This window comes from Cebidichthys violaceus, unplaced genomic scaffold (assembly GCF_023349555.1).
Source record: "Cebidichthys violaceus isolate CVI_PGR_0920_01 unplaced genomic scaffold, fCebVio1.0.p SCAF_5, whole genome shotgun sequence".
NCBI classification, from domain to species: Eukaryota; Metazoa; Chordata; class Actinopteri; order Perciformes; family Stichaeidae; genus Cebidichthys; species Cebidichthys violaceus.
This window is the reverse complement of record NW_027176705.1, coordinates 14,900,720-14,917,918: the sequence shown is the minus strand read 5'-3', so window position 1 is coordinate 14,917,918 and position 17,199 is coordinate 14,900,720. Positions and strand designations below refer to the sequence as shown.

Here is a 17,199-nt window from a genome sequence, read left to right as displayed (position 1 = left end):
ACAGATGGACATTGGAATAGGCTTTTGGGTTGCACAGCCCTCCTGCAAGGATGTGATGGACACTTAATTACTTGGCAGACAGAAGTTATTCGCCACCTGCACCCAACAGGGGTCTCTGCCAGGGCCTGACCTCCACTTCCTCCCAGTGCACCCACCATCTCACAAAACAGATTTATGCATATGGCTCACATTTTACATTGTCATTATCAGGTTTTAATTTCCTTCATGTTGCTGTTTATTTATTTTTTTTTTTTATTTAAAGCCAAAACATGCACTGAAAGTAAAATATGTGACTGACACATTGTCTTTTAATGATCTGGTGAATCTGTAAACTACACAATCACTCACATATTTCCCTCATTACTTAACAATCTAATCAGTGTAGATTTAGCATATCCCCATATTGTGATGTGTGTGTGTGTGTGTGTGTGTGTGTGTGTGTGTGTGAATGACGCTTTGAAGAAGGTGGATATCTGGGGATATAAGTGGATTGTGCATTGAAAGTGGTATCAATTTAACATGGATTTGTCTATTATACCCTGCACATATTCTGTGATTTACTGAGTACACTGCTTTCTCACCAATCCATGTGATCTAGTGACCATATATTTGTAATTGACATTTCCTGTCAACAGCTTAACACCGCCGCAGCCAAGGCAGACGGTTCTTAGTGTCGAAGAGGAGGTGCTAATTTTTCTATCACATCACAATTTTGACACTTTCGCTCACTTAACATGTAGACATGGTTACGACACGGTGAAGCTGTGCGGTGTAGTGTGAGAGTTTACATTTTCACTGAACATAATGTAAAAAGTATGGCATAGGATTGTATGGATAATCCATACAACATATCCATGACCTTAAAACAGAAAGGAAAAAAAGCTGAATTTTTTTTTACCAAATCAATAGTTGTTGGCTTTAATTTTTTTATGCATACCTTTTAAATCAGGGCAATTTTAATAGACAGTACGGCACTATCCATTCCCTCAGGTAATTATGAATAAATGTATATGTGGGCAGAGCATGCTCTGAAATTACAATTATTAACAGAGAGGAGATGTACCTCAACATTGCAATTACAGAGCTCTCGGGGGATTAACAAGGTTCTGTTTTATTATCGAATTCCTTCAGGCTCAAGGTAATGATCAACACAGAGAATTACATGTCTCTCTGTCACTACTTCACTGTAGAACTTATCAGCCTCTCAGTAGTTTTGCTCGTTTTCACTCTCACCTCTCACTCTTTTTTTTCTTTTCCTTCCTTTTACCCCTTTTGTTGTACCTCTGCAAGTAAGCAGTAACAGGACCTGCTGCGTCCCCTTCCTCTTTATGTTAATGCCATGTGCTTGACTGCGTGTGTGAGTTTTACTGGAAGAGCACATACCTGGAAAGTACTTCAAATAGTGTTATGAATATCTAGCACTATATCTGTTACACTGGTGTTGCTTTCTGCTACAGACCATTTACCCCTCCTTGATGCTCATTCAGACTCTGCACTCTGAGGCTTTGTTGAGCTGTGTCGAGTGACTCCAGAAGAAGGCCGTGTAGACAACGGGGCACATTCATTCAAAATTTACAAGAAACTACATCCAGCTATTCCCAAACAAATTATAAGATGATGTTCGAGTCGTACATATTGTTAGCATAGGCTGCCTAATAATGATTGCTAATTGTGATGAATTAATAATACTGGTTAATTGCTTAAATATAAATGTATGATAACACAAAAGTGTGTCTTTTAAAATATAGCCATTTTAACTGGAATACAACTGAGTTCATATAGCAATCATTGATTATTTAAAGTAGGCTTCATCAGATACCTTTGCAGCAAAGTTAGCAATGCATCAGTTACATCTTTATAATATGAGAGGGCATGCGTGTTATTGTGGTACAATATCTATGTGCAATGAAAATACATCATAGTCTATAATAGGCCCCACTATATGCATTGTGGCAAGCCATAAAGGGTCAACCTTGTCTCTTACAAATTGTATTCATATGTAGCTATTTTGCCACAGCAATTTCTTTGGTGCCAATTTTACATTTAGTGCCAATACAAAAACAAAGTAATCATATATAGCACAGGGCAAAGTAAGGTTGTGAAGGTGGATTACCGGATTACTGGGACATCTCAGTCTGAGATTCATGGCACGTCTTCTACTGGAGGTCAGTGTTGATATCTGTAATATGTATTATCGCACGATGTCAATGACCTTATCTTTGGTGGTTTTAGTTGTCTTTCCTTAACCACGTTTCACTTTAGCTGCCATTTCCTCAATGTTCTGACCGTATTCAAAACCTTAACCATTGTTGGTGGTTGACAATAACAAATACAATATTTCAACATTTACAAAATATTAAATTTAGAGATTTGGCAAATATGTTCAATATTAATATTTTGCCTGCTATAATTATAACATTCTTAATTTAGCTGTCATTGCATTTATCGCAGATGTACTTTGCTAATGCAGAAAAAAAGTTCCATTGAACAATTCCAAGCTTGATTGTGTTCATCAGCCTAACACAAAAAAATATAGCACATACATTTTACCATACCTGCGTTAGAGTAAACAATGATTTTAGAATAGGTTTTATAATATTTTTATACAACTGCATGTGAGTAATTCAATCACTACTCTTAATTAAGAGGTGGCATGCACTTCCATTATACCCTCATTATGCAAGACACTTAATGCTCTGCATCTAAATTTGACATTATACAACAGAATATTTAACAAATATGAAGTTGACAAATATGTTAGTTTGACGTTTAAAAGGGAAGCTCTTCGTTTCAGTTTTAAAGTTTTCAATCCAACAATGACACTCACTCAGCAACAATAAGTAGTTTTAAAAATAAAGTTGTTTCAGTACATACATTCCTAAATATTGATTATTTTGAATCAGTCCATGTTTACCAGCTGCCAAACAAAATAAGTCCATGTCGATAGATCTTTTGTTGATCTGTTATAGTTTCCAGTAAACACATCTAACGTTGAGATATTTATATTAATATATAAGATATTTATTTAAGTACTCATCAATGCACTTTACTACAAGCAGCTATTTCTTATCTTGTCATTCCTTCCAGATTAAAATCAATACTCGCTGCATACCACAAAGAACATACTCACAAATAAAAAACATGCACATGCAGTGTAATATGGCACAGCGTGAAGCAATTGGACCGGACCACTAAGCAGTATTGACGCTTGAGTGCATTTTTTTCTTGCATTTGATGGTTGAATTACCTGGTGTCTTGTGTATATAGGGCAAAGTGAATTGTGGTCATGGGTTAGTGTTACTGTATTATGAAGTCAACATGATCATTATCTGTATCTGTTAAATTACTTTCACCATCACAGCCACAGCAAGCACACAATGATTTACAGATTGTACCCTTGTATTGAATTTGAAATCTATTCCTCATATCTCAAATGTCAACATAGAGACCGTTAGTGAATGTCGTCTGGGTGTATGCGTGTCTGTTCTACGCAAGCGCTTGTGGACTTTTCATTTATTTATTTTTCAACCACATGTCTGGCATTGCCTGTCAGTGCAGCACTCTGACCAGGTCTTAACATGGAGTGCGAGCAAAAAAACAATATACATTTCATTATTTCAACCAGAAAATTGTATATGGGCCAATTGTAAAAATTGAATTAGTCACCACATACAGTATCACTTAAGGTCTTTGACCAGAGACATATACGATCCAAGATAGAGATGAGCAGGCATACTCACTAATTCAGGGCAGAAATTAGATTACAAGGTCAGTGACTGAGTCTAATGCAGTGGAAGATTAGAGAGGGAGAAGAAATCATTTTTACATGGCTATTGTTGTCATGGGGACTGATCACTTGCACTGAGCTGTGTAAAACAGCAATTCAAAATGTGTTTTGAAAACCTGTGTTGTCATCCCTATTTTTGCCATAAAGGACATGTGCGTTACTAGCGAAAAAGAAAGAAAATGTCTGTATTTTTGTCTAAGTAATCTATATTTACTAATTTAAATAGTGTGATTATTATTGTTTTTAAGTAAATAAAGTTGTCCCACTGACTGTGCCATTGAACAAGGAATCAGAATAATGGACATGGGAACTGTAACACTGGCTTAATTTCTCTGCTTATATAATGTATTTGGCCTTTCAATCATACATTTCAGAAATGTTCAATAATTACTTTATTTTAAACTATAATTACAGACACAGCTCCAATGCATGCACACTTTTGGTGTCTACCTTCCTTTACCACCCAATGCACAATGAACTTACAAATTGTACACATTTTTCTTTGGTATCCCACACTTAGCAATATATGAGTTATATACATAGCTATTGTTATGGAATGACTCATTTGTGTCAATCAAAGATGGTTAAATGGATGGATAGTGACAATGACCATGGCAAGTCTACAAAAAGCCATATCCAGTTTATGCCTGATAAAGGTATGTTCTCTATGAATTTGTAAGTAACAATACACCATATCAAATGTATACACTTTGGTGATTTGTATTTCTGTCCTTTTTACAAATACTGACATACAGAGTTACCATATGTAGGCATGTGCCTTATTTTCACAATCCCACTGTATTATCCAAATGGTAAGATATCAACGGTAGCATAGCTTCAGTGAAATTGCATTGTGTACCAACTGATGCGGATAATCTGCAGGAATATGCAGAAACATGTCTGAAAGAAAAGATTACAGCAAAAGCTAAAATGCTTTCTGGTGAATACAAATGTAGCGAGCAGTCACTGGTGACTTGTTCAGTTTCTGCAGTGCAGTTCAGAAGTCCCGCCTCACTTCCCCTGTAGTTGGCTTAGGTTGGAGTTGCTTGGTCACAGAGCATTGTACAGTCTAATAGCTGTAGGCTTACGTTTGGATGCTGAGACAAAGAGTGAATATGTTTGTACTCTAGCATCATCTCAACTCAAGGGGTGGAAGTTGTGTTCTACAATGGAGTTTAGTTTAGTCCTCATCTCTTTTGCTGGTGCCTCCAGGCCACAAAGCACTTTTGTCTTATTGTTAACCGAGCTTACGTTCTGCAACATTTATTCTAGCAGAACTTGTTCTGGTCTCCCCAAATTTATTAACAATATCTGGTCTGTTGCATCGGAGATTCGGTCGAATCTGCCCTTCTTTGTACCATTCCTCCATGTTATCAGTGCAAGTTCAGTTTGTTTAGCAACTGCAGCACTACCACTTTTTCATTGTGCTAACTGACACTGTGTAAGTTTCTCATTGCTCTCTCAGAAATAAAAAAAAAAAATCCATCATAAGGAGGTATGTCGGTAGCCGATACCTGGGATTGGGATTGATCCAGGCATTTGTGATGGATAGGCATGGGCTAAGTGAAGCCCGATCTATTTTGGTTCCTTTGTTTGTTTGTTTTAAGTACTGCCGCTGTCAAAATCTCCCCATTGAGCCCAATTAAAACACTTGACAATTTCTTAATGCACAACGTTTTTGAGTCAGCGTGTATGTCAGCGTGTGTCAGCCCTTCATTTCAGCAACCATTGTTAGGTACGCTGCACTTCTAAAGTGCCGTTGTTGGTTAAATTGCATTTGAACTTTAGTATTTACTTTGTTCATGTAAGTCTGTCCAAAATCGTTGCTAACCTTTTTGCCAGAGAATGACACCGATCTATCCAGAGATATTTTACAACGTACCATAGGACATAATTCAACATATGTTTGAAGAACCTCAAAGGAAAGCTATGACGGCAGATATGCATAGTAAATGCATAGTAACTCAGACATTTCAATTTAATTTCATTAAATGTGTACTATGTAAAAATACTAATACAAATAGATTTAATTCTATTTGGGCAAATATGCAGTATTACAGGATTGAGGCCCCCTGGAAAAACATGATCGGTAGGCCTACCTCTTGTATTATAAACTTTTTTCTCATCAGGCTGTTAAGTTGATGTTAAGTCTCCTTGCTCCAACTGACAAAACGCTCCACCAGTCTCATCCACTCCTCCTCACTGCTGCAATCTAAAAAGCAGGAGTCACCTGAAATTCTGGAGGTGGCATGACCCAGAACTGCAAATGAAATTTGCGGTGTACAGTAGAAGATGAGCAGGAAAGGTCAGAGTCTTTTGAAGCGCCACCGGGCTGTTACTCTGCAGCATGTCTGACGCTGTGCTTTTCAGATTCTGTGGTCTGTCCACAATATCTGATTCGTGACAACCTTAATCTTCTTCCCAAAGCATGAGAGGCCAGCTGGTTTTGAATGCAGTGGAGAACTCATAGTATATGATTAATACCATATTAACTTAACATCTTTATTGAAAGTTAAGTCTAAAATTGAATATGCATTAGGCAATGCTTTTGAGAATACAGTGTCATTGTCATTGAGTTATATACTGTATCTTGGAGCTACAAAATAGCAACAACAACATGTTTAGTGAATAAGCATTACTATTCCATATAGAGGAAACATCACGTTAGCTTTAAAATGAGGTCAGAAAGAAATATATTGACTCCTAAAACAACTGTTTAATTTTTAATGTTACTTTGCTAAAATTCAACAACTTTGATAGAATATTCCACTTAAAGAGGATGCAGTTAAACCCTAGAGTGGTGCAGTGGAGTTTTGAGGGAAACACTGAGTGAGGAGAGCATCAGGGGTAAAAGGAAATATGTTTTTGGATTACTTGGGTTTTTATAGCTTCTCCCCGACTAAAAAACAAAAGGGAATTACTTATCAGAATGGCTCCTTACTGTTACATAGTGGCTACTGACTCAAAACTGTAATATCGGGGAAAGAGAATGAGGAAAGAATTAATTGAGTCTCATGTGAATACTATTCACCAAATGCTCTGATGTCTATCAGAAGATTATAAATTGTGATTGTAGATTGGTAGCCTGGGCTGTCAGACCACATGCAATTTTAAAGCGCTGTAGGGTATTTAGGCAACAGACCATGAACGCTTTTCAAATCATACATAACGATGCCAACCCTGAAACCCATTAGTGCTGGGCAAGTATTAGAGAATTGAACATGGTGGCTTCCATAAAGAACTGAATAATGAGGTGTGTATGTTCAATTTCTACCACTTTCTAATGACTTTCAGTAAATAAATATAGCACACATGTAGAGTACATCTATGTATGTACAGTATGTGGTATGTGCATTGTCCAGTGCACATTTGTTTAACGAAACCAATCGACGAATAGTTTCATTTCCACCACACTAGCATCAGTAGCCCACTTATTCCCTCACACACTATGCTGTAAACAGGACAAATGCGTGGGTCCAATACAGTACCTTGGGCTGAATATTTCAATTACAAATTGATCTGAGAATAGTTTTAAGTGAGGTCTAAACCAATAATATGTATCAGGGATCATGGAAATTATGTAAATGATGGCATTTTTTTTGACAAGCTTTGTGCTTTTGTTTTTCTTACTGTTCCTCACCTTCTCTTTGTTTTCTTCTCTTCCATCTTCCCTGCTCCTCTGTTCTATGTATCTAAACACCCGTCTCTTCCATTCTCAAGCTTTGTCTTCTTTTTCTATTTTGACTGCCTCCTGTCCTTCATCTCCTCTCATGAGAAGCTGCTGCATGGCCTCAAAGGGAGCACTAGAAAGGATCCATCAGCCAGACTAGTATTCTCTTGAGGATGCATCCAGCATGTTGCTCTGTTCTGCTCTACTCACTATCATATTTATCCAACCCCAGATAGCCATTACTGTAGATCACAGGACCTGTTTTCAAATTTGCTGCAAAGCTGTATGGAGCTGTAATTCTATGCTTTGTTGGACACCAACCGCCATACCACTCACATGTTTCCCAAAGCCATTTGCAATATATTTGCTCTTGGTATGAGGCATATCTTTATGAATACAGGCTATGTTTATAAAGCTGTATATCATGTTATGCCTTGGCGTATACAGTGATGGATCGGTGGTATATGTCTGTATGTATGTATGTATGTTTTGTGTTGAAAGATGAACGGGTCACAGAGAAAACCTACAGCAGGTTTAAAGAATTAATCTGCCGGACGTATCTTGTGTGTTTTTCGAGCAGCAGCTGGAGACAGTGGTACGGCAATTTCAGCCTCCATGTTGGACCAAAAACAAAGCCTCATTCATCCCCAAATAACAACATCTGGGCATGCTTAACAGCATGGATAAATAAACAAGCCCTATGGACACTAATTCCCCCGCACGCAATCACTCTCACTCCCTCTCCACCCGTTGCCATTCTGAAGGCTGTAGGTTGTTGGTGTTGGACTGGCACATCAGCACTGATAGTGTGCATCCAATTAATTAGCCAAACGTTATCTCATTAGCAGTAGCCGGCAGACTAAAACAAGAATACTCCCTTATAGTTGCAAACAACCTCTGGCCAAAAAATGAGTATGATTCTCTCCTCCTCTGTAACCTCTGTGATCTGTTGATGCTGAGTAGGAGGATTGAATGAGAGACATGTGAATACTGTTTGGTCAAAGTGTCCATCGTTAAGCAGCGATTGCTTGTGGCTCACATTTATTCAACAGCTTCTGCAGAATTAAACAGACCAGCCCACAGCACATCCTAATGAGTCCTTATCAGGAGGCAATCTAATGGTTTCTTTGTCTGTAAGTTATCTGTCTTTGTGGACATCTGCAGCATTTGCACAGAGCTGTAAGCAAAAGTAAGCACCATCTGACACGGTTCTGAATCCCTTGCATTCCTCAACACCTGTGCCTCAATGTTATTTAAAGCACTCAGGGGCTCTGCACCAAACATCAGCCACCGGCTATTTGCTTGTGTGTGTGTGTGTGTGTGTGTGTGTGTGTGTGTGTGTGTGTGTGTGTGTGTGTGTGTGTGTGTGTGTGTGTGTGTGCAGGGAGAAACTTGACTTCTTGAGCATAGTAACCATGAGCAACGAGCTATGCACAGACAAAGTAGCACTAAACAATGTGAAAGCCATTTTGTGTGAATTAAGGGAACTTGATGCTACAATTACAGCTTTATCTGTGTGGAAAAGCTGTGACTTTGCAAAATTAGCTGATTATGCATGCTAATGCTGTGGAATTGAGATATGTTGATTCTTTGTCATTAATACAAATAAGATTCTGTGTCTCACCATTACTAAAATAATTTCAATGAAATCTGTCTGTCTGATTGTCTGTCTGTCTGTCTGTCCATCTGACATAATGGCAAAAGGCATAAATACAGTCTCTTAAGTGTTCATAGGGATAAAAAAACAAAACAAAAAAACATGTTCACAGCAATGATTTGGTGCTTGTTTAAAACAGGGTTTCCTGTGCATCGCAGCTGAATCAGGTGCCTCTTCGTTGCTTAAATCTTACAATTTAAAATTCACGTAAAAATTCATGTACAGTAGAGCTACTGACTTGGCTAAAATTCAAGTGTATTTTTTATGTAGCATATACATTTCTAAGCAATTAGCAAAAGTAAAGAAAGAGTTACATTTTTACATTTCACTGGGCCGTACGGGATCTATTTCAGATTTACTGCGTGTTTGTCGAGCTGCAGTACAACAGAGTACATACCCAGCGGCCTCTTATCTGCAGTTGTAGTGTCATGGTGTGCTGGTGCTTATCATCTGTCCACAGCGCCTCGACGTTTCAGCAAGAGTAGCAGGATGTCACTTGACGCCCTCTGGCCTTTTCCAAGTCGCACGGTTTTCAGTAAAGACTAATTATTGATCACGCTATTAGCATGTATGTTGCTTTCCATGAAAACGCGAATGTATACAGTATGTAGTCATGAGATTATCACTGATTACAGAGTGGGAGGTCAGAATGCAAACAAGCATATTCTTGGACAAAATACAATAGAATAAACTGCTAATAAACCTTGATGGTCAATGTCTGTCAAGTTAAATCAGATGAAATCAGCAGAGGTCTATTCACAGTAAGGATTATCACCAAGAGCTGTGCAGGAAAACAAGATGGCAATAAAGACTTGTCTCTATGTGAATATTAAAGCACTGGACAACAGTAGGCCATGCCACAAGATAATTAAGTCAATGGCAAACTACAAAATAAGGGTTAGGGTTAAACGACTAAAAAGGCAGGAATTTAGGAAGATTACAGACTGTGTTTAAAGTAGTTAACAAATACTCAATCTGGCCTCTTCTTTTTCAGAAAGCCTGTTCCAAAGTGAGGAGGGCTGATGGGAGGAGGTTCTACCTCTTACAGTGTCCTTTCAATTAAATGGACCAACATATTCCTGTTCACTGTAAAGTCTACGGCTCCCCCTGCATCAATAGGGAGCCAGTAAAGAGAGATCGAGGCACCAGTAATGTGCAGTGTTGTGCTTTGACTTTGTTTGAAATATTTGGACTGCTGAGTCAGAGTTTTGAATAAGCAGGTGTGGAGTTTCTGGAGAGTGATATACCACAGCACTTTTTTATGAAGGGAACAAAATAATTGTCTGCTTTTTTTTTTTGGGAGGGGGGGGGTTGTTAAAGGAGAGGAGATATCCTTCCCCTAGAAATATTGCTGAAGTACAAATGTGCTTTATCATGCTCCAATGACACATTTCAAGAAATAGGTCCAGATCTTTGACTGCACAGGCACAATGTTTCATTTTGAATATCCTCTAGATATATTTTATTGGATAACTTATAGGTTTGGTCAAGTTTGTATTTGAACTACTATCACTTCTAATGGCAGAAGGTGGGCGTTCCAGTCATGTATACTTCATATTTAGCCATGTTGACTGCTCTGTTTACATCCTAAAGAGTTTGTACGCACTCGTGGTCTTGAAGGTTTTTCCGCATCTGAACAGAGCTGGTGCAGACGTCTGCGTAGTTTAAAATGAGAGCGTATCTGTTGAGCGAGATGTGTGAGTGAAAAACACGTCTAATACACTTGCAGTCCAGACAAGGGGTGAGCCAAATGTGGCTTATTTTTATTCAATCAAACATGACATCTTCACACTGAGAGTTATTTTGACACTAAATACCTCACACCAATGTGTAATGCTATTTGGCTGTTCATCTCAGATACAAATGCAGAAGTACCCCCTGAGGTGCAAAGATACCTGGTTGGGAAACGCTGGTCTATATTATACATAATGCTGTTGGATTTGTAAAGGTTTTTTTCTAAACCTACTAGCTCTATGCCTCAAGTGGTCTTTCAATCAGGCTGTGTCTCAAACAACAGGCATGCACAGATTAGAAGAGCAAATGGCTGATTCACATTATCCTCTGCTGCCCACTGATTGTACCAATCTACATGCAAATGGTCATGTTTGTTGCACAAGGGGAATAGCAAAGCACAGAGTGCTCTTGATAAATGTCTGTCTCTGCTTTTGTTAGAAAAAAAGAAAAGAAATATGGACAATTCAGTCACCTAACTCTGCTGTAACCAATACACAAACTGTTAATATTACAAACACATATATTGAGATTAACAAATCAGTCAGGGTTGTTGTTTCTCCATTTTTATCATTTTTTTTCAAGCACCCGGTGATTGCAAAGTAGGAATAAATTACATTGGTGACATCCCCATTATCACGACTCCATTATAATCATTTGCCGAACAGCAAAAAGTCACATAAATGGCGGCACTGTAAATTGCTCCTCTGCGCAACACTGCATACCATCTACATGTGCACAGTCCTTTTTCTTTCTTACGTCTCTCGTCCGTAACAGCTCCTCAGATGTCTGCTCACTCATCTACGATCTCATTTGAGGAATTCATCTTACTGTCTCCCGGGAACCATGTATTATTGCTCTCTGTGGGTCTCCTTGCAACTATGATAATGTGTGTCTTGGTTAGACTCCTCACGTGCCAGTTATGAGTTCCTGCTATTGTGATGGACTCCACATCCATGAAGAGGAGTGACTGACTCTCTCTCCGGGGTCCAGGCTTTCTTCAAATCCTAAATCTAAATGTGCTGTCAAAGCCAGATCCCATTGTTTGAGGAGCACAGCTTACTGGGACATGAGGACATATTCTTATTAAACTAGAATTATAATAAAACATGAAAAACAAAATATGGCAAATGAGCCAATAGGTAATATACTATTTTTTATTATCTTCTTTTGGGTCAGAAAATATGAAGAAGCATAGGAACAAAAAATAATGATTCTCCTCATGAACACATATAAAGTATCCAATACATTAGACCTGCAATCAATATCACCTTGTTAAGTTTATATTGTTTATCTTTTGTTGAATATCAACTTAACTCTATTAAGTGATTAAGTGATTTTTTTTTGGCAAAATTTAATTTAATGGAGCTTAAGAAGACATTAATATGCATATTTTCTTTCATTTCTTTCATAATGTCAATATGAATTTAAATATATTTGCAAAATATGTTTTAAATGTAGATATTATTAAATCCTTAGGTCTATGGTATTAAGTTTAACATAATGACTCGATTTAAACAAGCATAAGATGTCTCCAATACTCTCTGCTCCTGTAATAAGATAACTCTAAGTGAAAATGTATTTCAAATTGTCTAAGTAAGTTTCAACTAACAAGGAGAAAAACAGGTCCAGGCAGACGTTTGAAAAAAGCTCTTTGAAATGTTACAAAACTTAGCCACCAGCCAATTAGCTTTTTGTGAAGCAAAGGGACAAATTAGGACAAATAGTTATCATTTTCTTTTTTAGGACAAAAACAGATGAATTCATTACCCTTTGAAGCTTGAATTACAAACAGACAGAATTGGTTGCTTCTTTAAAAAAGGAGAATAAACCAAACTCAAAGGAGAAGAATCCTTCAAATATTAGAGCGCATTATATTTCATGCATTATGCATTCCTTTTTATCAAATGAGATTTTAAAAAATACAACCTGAAACACTGACTTTTTAGATTTTGCATGCCTGAAAGGTGATGGATGTTCATCAGACGAGTAGCCTGATAGTAGCAAAGCGTTGGAGAGCCTTGTCCTGCTTGATTTATTGTGATGCAGATTGACCTTCAATGTTCTTTTTGTCTCTGGTTTAAAGGAAAGGGGTTAGAATCATTTTCACTAATAAATCACTTCCTTTGAAGAGAGGAATAGGCAGCATGTGCTATTGTGGCCTGCAGACTCTGGAACAACTGATTATTGACATTAAGTTGGTCAAAATCATAGATTCCCATACAGTGTCTATTGATACCGACAAAGCTTTCATTGTGTGTTTTATACACTTACAGTGTCACATGTTCTCTTAATGTATTTAAATGTTCAACATGAAATGATAGAAGAGGTGAAACATGATGAAAGTCAGCTTGTTGAGCCTAATTACTGAGAGAATATAAGATATCATTGCAGCGTAGCACCTTAAGCTGCACATCCGTCTATTTATAATGTGTTATGTAGGCACTGTAAATGTTTCTATGGATTCAATTGACAGTGCTCAAAGAGAACTCATCCATCCTTTCATCCTCCTCAAAATTTATAGCCCCCTATGCTCTCCAGTTCCAGAAAGCTTGCTCATTTATTTTTTAAACTACAGCTTTATTTAAATGATGTCCCGAAATGGGTTTGAAAAGTTGCCAAATCTAGAGAAAACGCACAGTGTTTAACAGTTCCTTATTGAACTGATTCTTGTTCTTAGCCGAAAGGAATGGACCCCGTTGTTGTCTTCTGCTTCTGTAGCCCATCTGCTTCAAGGTTCGATGTGTTGTGTGTTGAGAGATGCTCTTCATAGCACCGTTGTAAAGAATGGTTATTTGAAGTTACTGTTGCCTTCTTGTCAGATTCGAACCAGTCTGGCCATTCTCCTCTGACCTCTCTTATTAACAAGGTGTTTCTGCCCATAGAACTGCCGCTCACAGGATGTTGTTTTTCACACCATTCTCTGTAAACTGTAGAGACTGCTGTGCTCGGAAATACCAGGAGCTCAGCAGTTTTAAGACACTCACACTACCCCGTCTGGCCCCAACAATCATTCCAGTCAAAGTCAAGTTTCTTTCCCATTCTGAACATTTGAACATCTTGACCATGTCTGCGTACTTTTATGCATTGAGTTGCTGCCACAATTTTGCCTGATTAGATATTTTCATTAACGGGCAGGGGACAGGTATATCTTCTAAAGTGTTAAATATAAAGTATACATGTCCCATCTCGTCCTTTAAGTCAGCAGCAAATGTTTTAACCATGACACCAATCTTTCCTTAGTGCTTTCAGTGCAGAAACACACCAATAATAGATATAGATAGATTCTATAGTGAAAGATCAGAAATTGTAGGATCAATTGAACAAGGAACAAATAAAAATAGTAATAATGTATATTCTTTTTTAACTTAAATGTACTCTACAGGTACATGACATTAATAATGCTTGATATATTTCTTTCATATAATCCTGTATGAAGGATTATCATTTGTGGGTCACGATCAGTTTCAGTCGTATTTTTTTTTATATCATGTATAGGACTGTAACAAACTGGTAATGATGCAGGTATTATGGTTGATCTGAATATATTTTTACCTGTTCTTTTTATTTTTTGTTTTTCTCCTTTTAGATGGCCCCCTGGGACCTCGTGGCTTAGTGGAAGCTACAGAGATGTGCACACAGGAATGCCTAGTCCTGGGACATTCAGACAACTGCTGGATGCCCCCGACATTGGGAACATACCAGCAGCCCAAGTCACCCGTGTCTAGCTTTGGGTCTCAGAGGGAGTGGGGTCCCAAGGAAAAACTTCTCAATGGACATACTCTAACCAGAACCTGGAAAAATGAGAGTGGGCGGTCAGAGCATTTCGGTGACAGGAAGCAGTTTGGGAGTGGTGAGGGACACTTCACAAGCAGTGGCATGGCTGATATTCCGCTGGTGAGTCTGAAGTCCTGCCAGCCAGCCTCCTGCCCAGACAGCCCGAAGGACCAGCAGCTATAAGATGGACTTTGCGTCTGTGCTGTGAGATGTCCACCTGAGCTCCTCTCCTGTTTTGTTATTGTTTTCTTTCTTGTTTCATCTCTTCCCACTTAAGTTGATGCTTCTGCAGTGTGATAGCCACATATACTATGTAGGCAACAAAACTATAGTGCTTATGCTGTGTTCTCTACAATTCAACTTTATTATGGCTCTTGAGGAAACTTTTTTTTTTTTTTTTTTATGAACCTCCATGGATTTCTTCAACTTCACATTTTCTGTCCACTTCATGTGTGATTTGGACAAGTGAAGGACATGTGTAAAATGGAGAAAATAATAACAAATTACAAAAAAAAAGTACCATGGCTGACCAGTATATACACATATTTGTGGTGTGGTTGTTATTGAGTCTTTCAGGACTATATTAATCAACACAATCAAAGAAAATGGAATTACATTTCAGAAAGTGTTCTAATAACACTGTTAGTGGACACTTGTTTATTCTGTCATTGTCTGTGAGTTTGTAAATAAGACTTATTAACCACTATCATGTACATGTAATAACCACAGTGAATAGGACAATTCTTGGCTGTCATCATAATGGCTTGTCATCAGGATTTGGGATTTCAAATGGACAAAGATCTATAATTTGGCATAATGTACAACAAGTAAACATTTACCGAATTCTTTAAAACCTGATGGTTGACTTTTAAACATTTTTCCATCCCGTAATATACTCAATGTTGCCCATATTTCATAAAGATTCTTGTCAGGTACTGCAAAACCACAGGCAAACCTTTTTTTAAAAAAAACATTTTGTATGAAGGATGTCAGTGCTCAATATGTGCATTATAAAAATGAAAAGCTTTGAAAGCTCTCCTCTATAAACTGATTTTGAAAGTGTTCAGTACAATTAAATAGCAATATATTTGTAAATGGCTAAATGTTTTATCTAACGTTTATCTTATTATTGTATAGATTTTATTCAAATTGTGATTTAACTGAGTGCAATCCCTCAGTATTACCTGCAATTTATTGGCATATGTATATATATTATTTCCACACAGACTATTATTTTCCATACTTAAGAAAACACAGGTTAAGATAACAATTTAATCACTGTGCCTTCATGATGTTTCTTCAAACACTGAATTGCATTATTTAAAAGATGAGAACATGTTGGCTACAAAGACTATCCTGTCTGATAATGAAATGCCTTATGCATTGGATGTTTGCCAAATTACACGTCACACAGATATTAAAGTACATAATCAAGTTTTTGGTACTAAAGAAAAACACAAAGGCATGTGCAGATAATGGGTCAACCATGAAAGATCATCTGTCATTCCACTGTCTGAAAAAGTTTGTTTTATTCCACAGCATGGAAGGCAAATTACACAATGGAATAGCATGCTAAAAGATATAGCTTTTAAAAATTAACTTGATCATTTTTCTGTCATTTTATTTTGTTGGAATAGAGTTGATTTGTGTATTAAGGAGACATTCAGTTTGTAAAGCATTTTCATATTTATGTCACAATATAAAGAAGTTAAGTGGGATGGAGTGATTTGCTTATCGCAGTATGTTTGTCAGTTGTGAGGGTGTTTGACATCACAGATACTGAAACAGTTAATCCTTGTTAATACTCTACAGGTATACAGCTACTGCAATAAATGTTTTAATTATGTGTATGCTTAATTTGTGTGCAGGATGATCACCTCCGGAGTTTTGTGTCTGTCCAATGTTTCTAAATAATTTGGTACAATTGCTTGTTGTAAAATAAGTCAATTTGTTTCTAGTGCACTCATGAGGTACAACTGAGCTGTTCCAAATTTTTTTAGTTATTTGTTTTTCTTGCAACAGCCATATTGTTATCATTAGACAATAGTCATTGAATTAGACCCATGTCCTTCACCATCACATGAACAGAGCATTACCTTGTCCCTACTAAAAGAAAATCCTGTCTGAGGAAATTCTGGTATGGTGAAATTTCTGGGAGGGGGTTGCCATCGAAAATGTCTGGAGCCATCCATAGACAGCTCTCAATTCACTGATGAGTTTTTTTTCAAAATGTAATCATATGGTTCTAACTCATCCACACAGCATCCACCCTCTACTAGACTAGGGTAGTCTCCAATCACAAGCACTTAATCGCCCACTGAAAATCTGCATACACGTACAGTAGCTGGCCAACCAGGAGTGTCACCCGAATACATGTGGACCCTACAGTAAATATGGCAGCTGTCACCACTGTCTGCCATCATTTTTCTCTTCAAGCGAAGAGGCCCTGTTGCAGAAAAAGGCTATGTCTGTCCTCCCCTCTCAAGAGCGATTGATCGTTTTATTCTGCGTACCTCCTGGTTCCTAAAAGGAGAGAGTTCGGACCCATTTTGGAACTGTAAGTCCTTAACCAATGTA

At 37.7% G+C, this 17,199-nt stretch overlaps 1 protein-coding gene across 4 annotated transcripts in view; it reads left to right on the top strand.

Annotated features, from left to right (window-relative positions):
* LOC137887291 (protocadherin-9) overlaps positions 1-16,499 on the top strand; it is a 185,370-nt gene extending 168,871 nt beyond the window's left edge. For all 4 annotated transcript variants that reach the window (XM_068730156.1, XM_068730154.1, XM_068730155.1 and 1 more), the window contains one exon: positions 14,435-16,499. In XM_068730156.1, the coding sequence (XP_068586257.1) occupies positions 14,435-14,805 (371 nt within the window). In that variant the 3' untranslated portion in view covers positions 14,806-16,499. The remainder of the gene's footprint in view (positions 1-14,434) is intronic.
* The last annotated feature ends 700 nt before the right edge of the window (positions 16,500-17,199 follow it).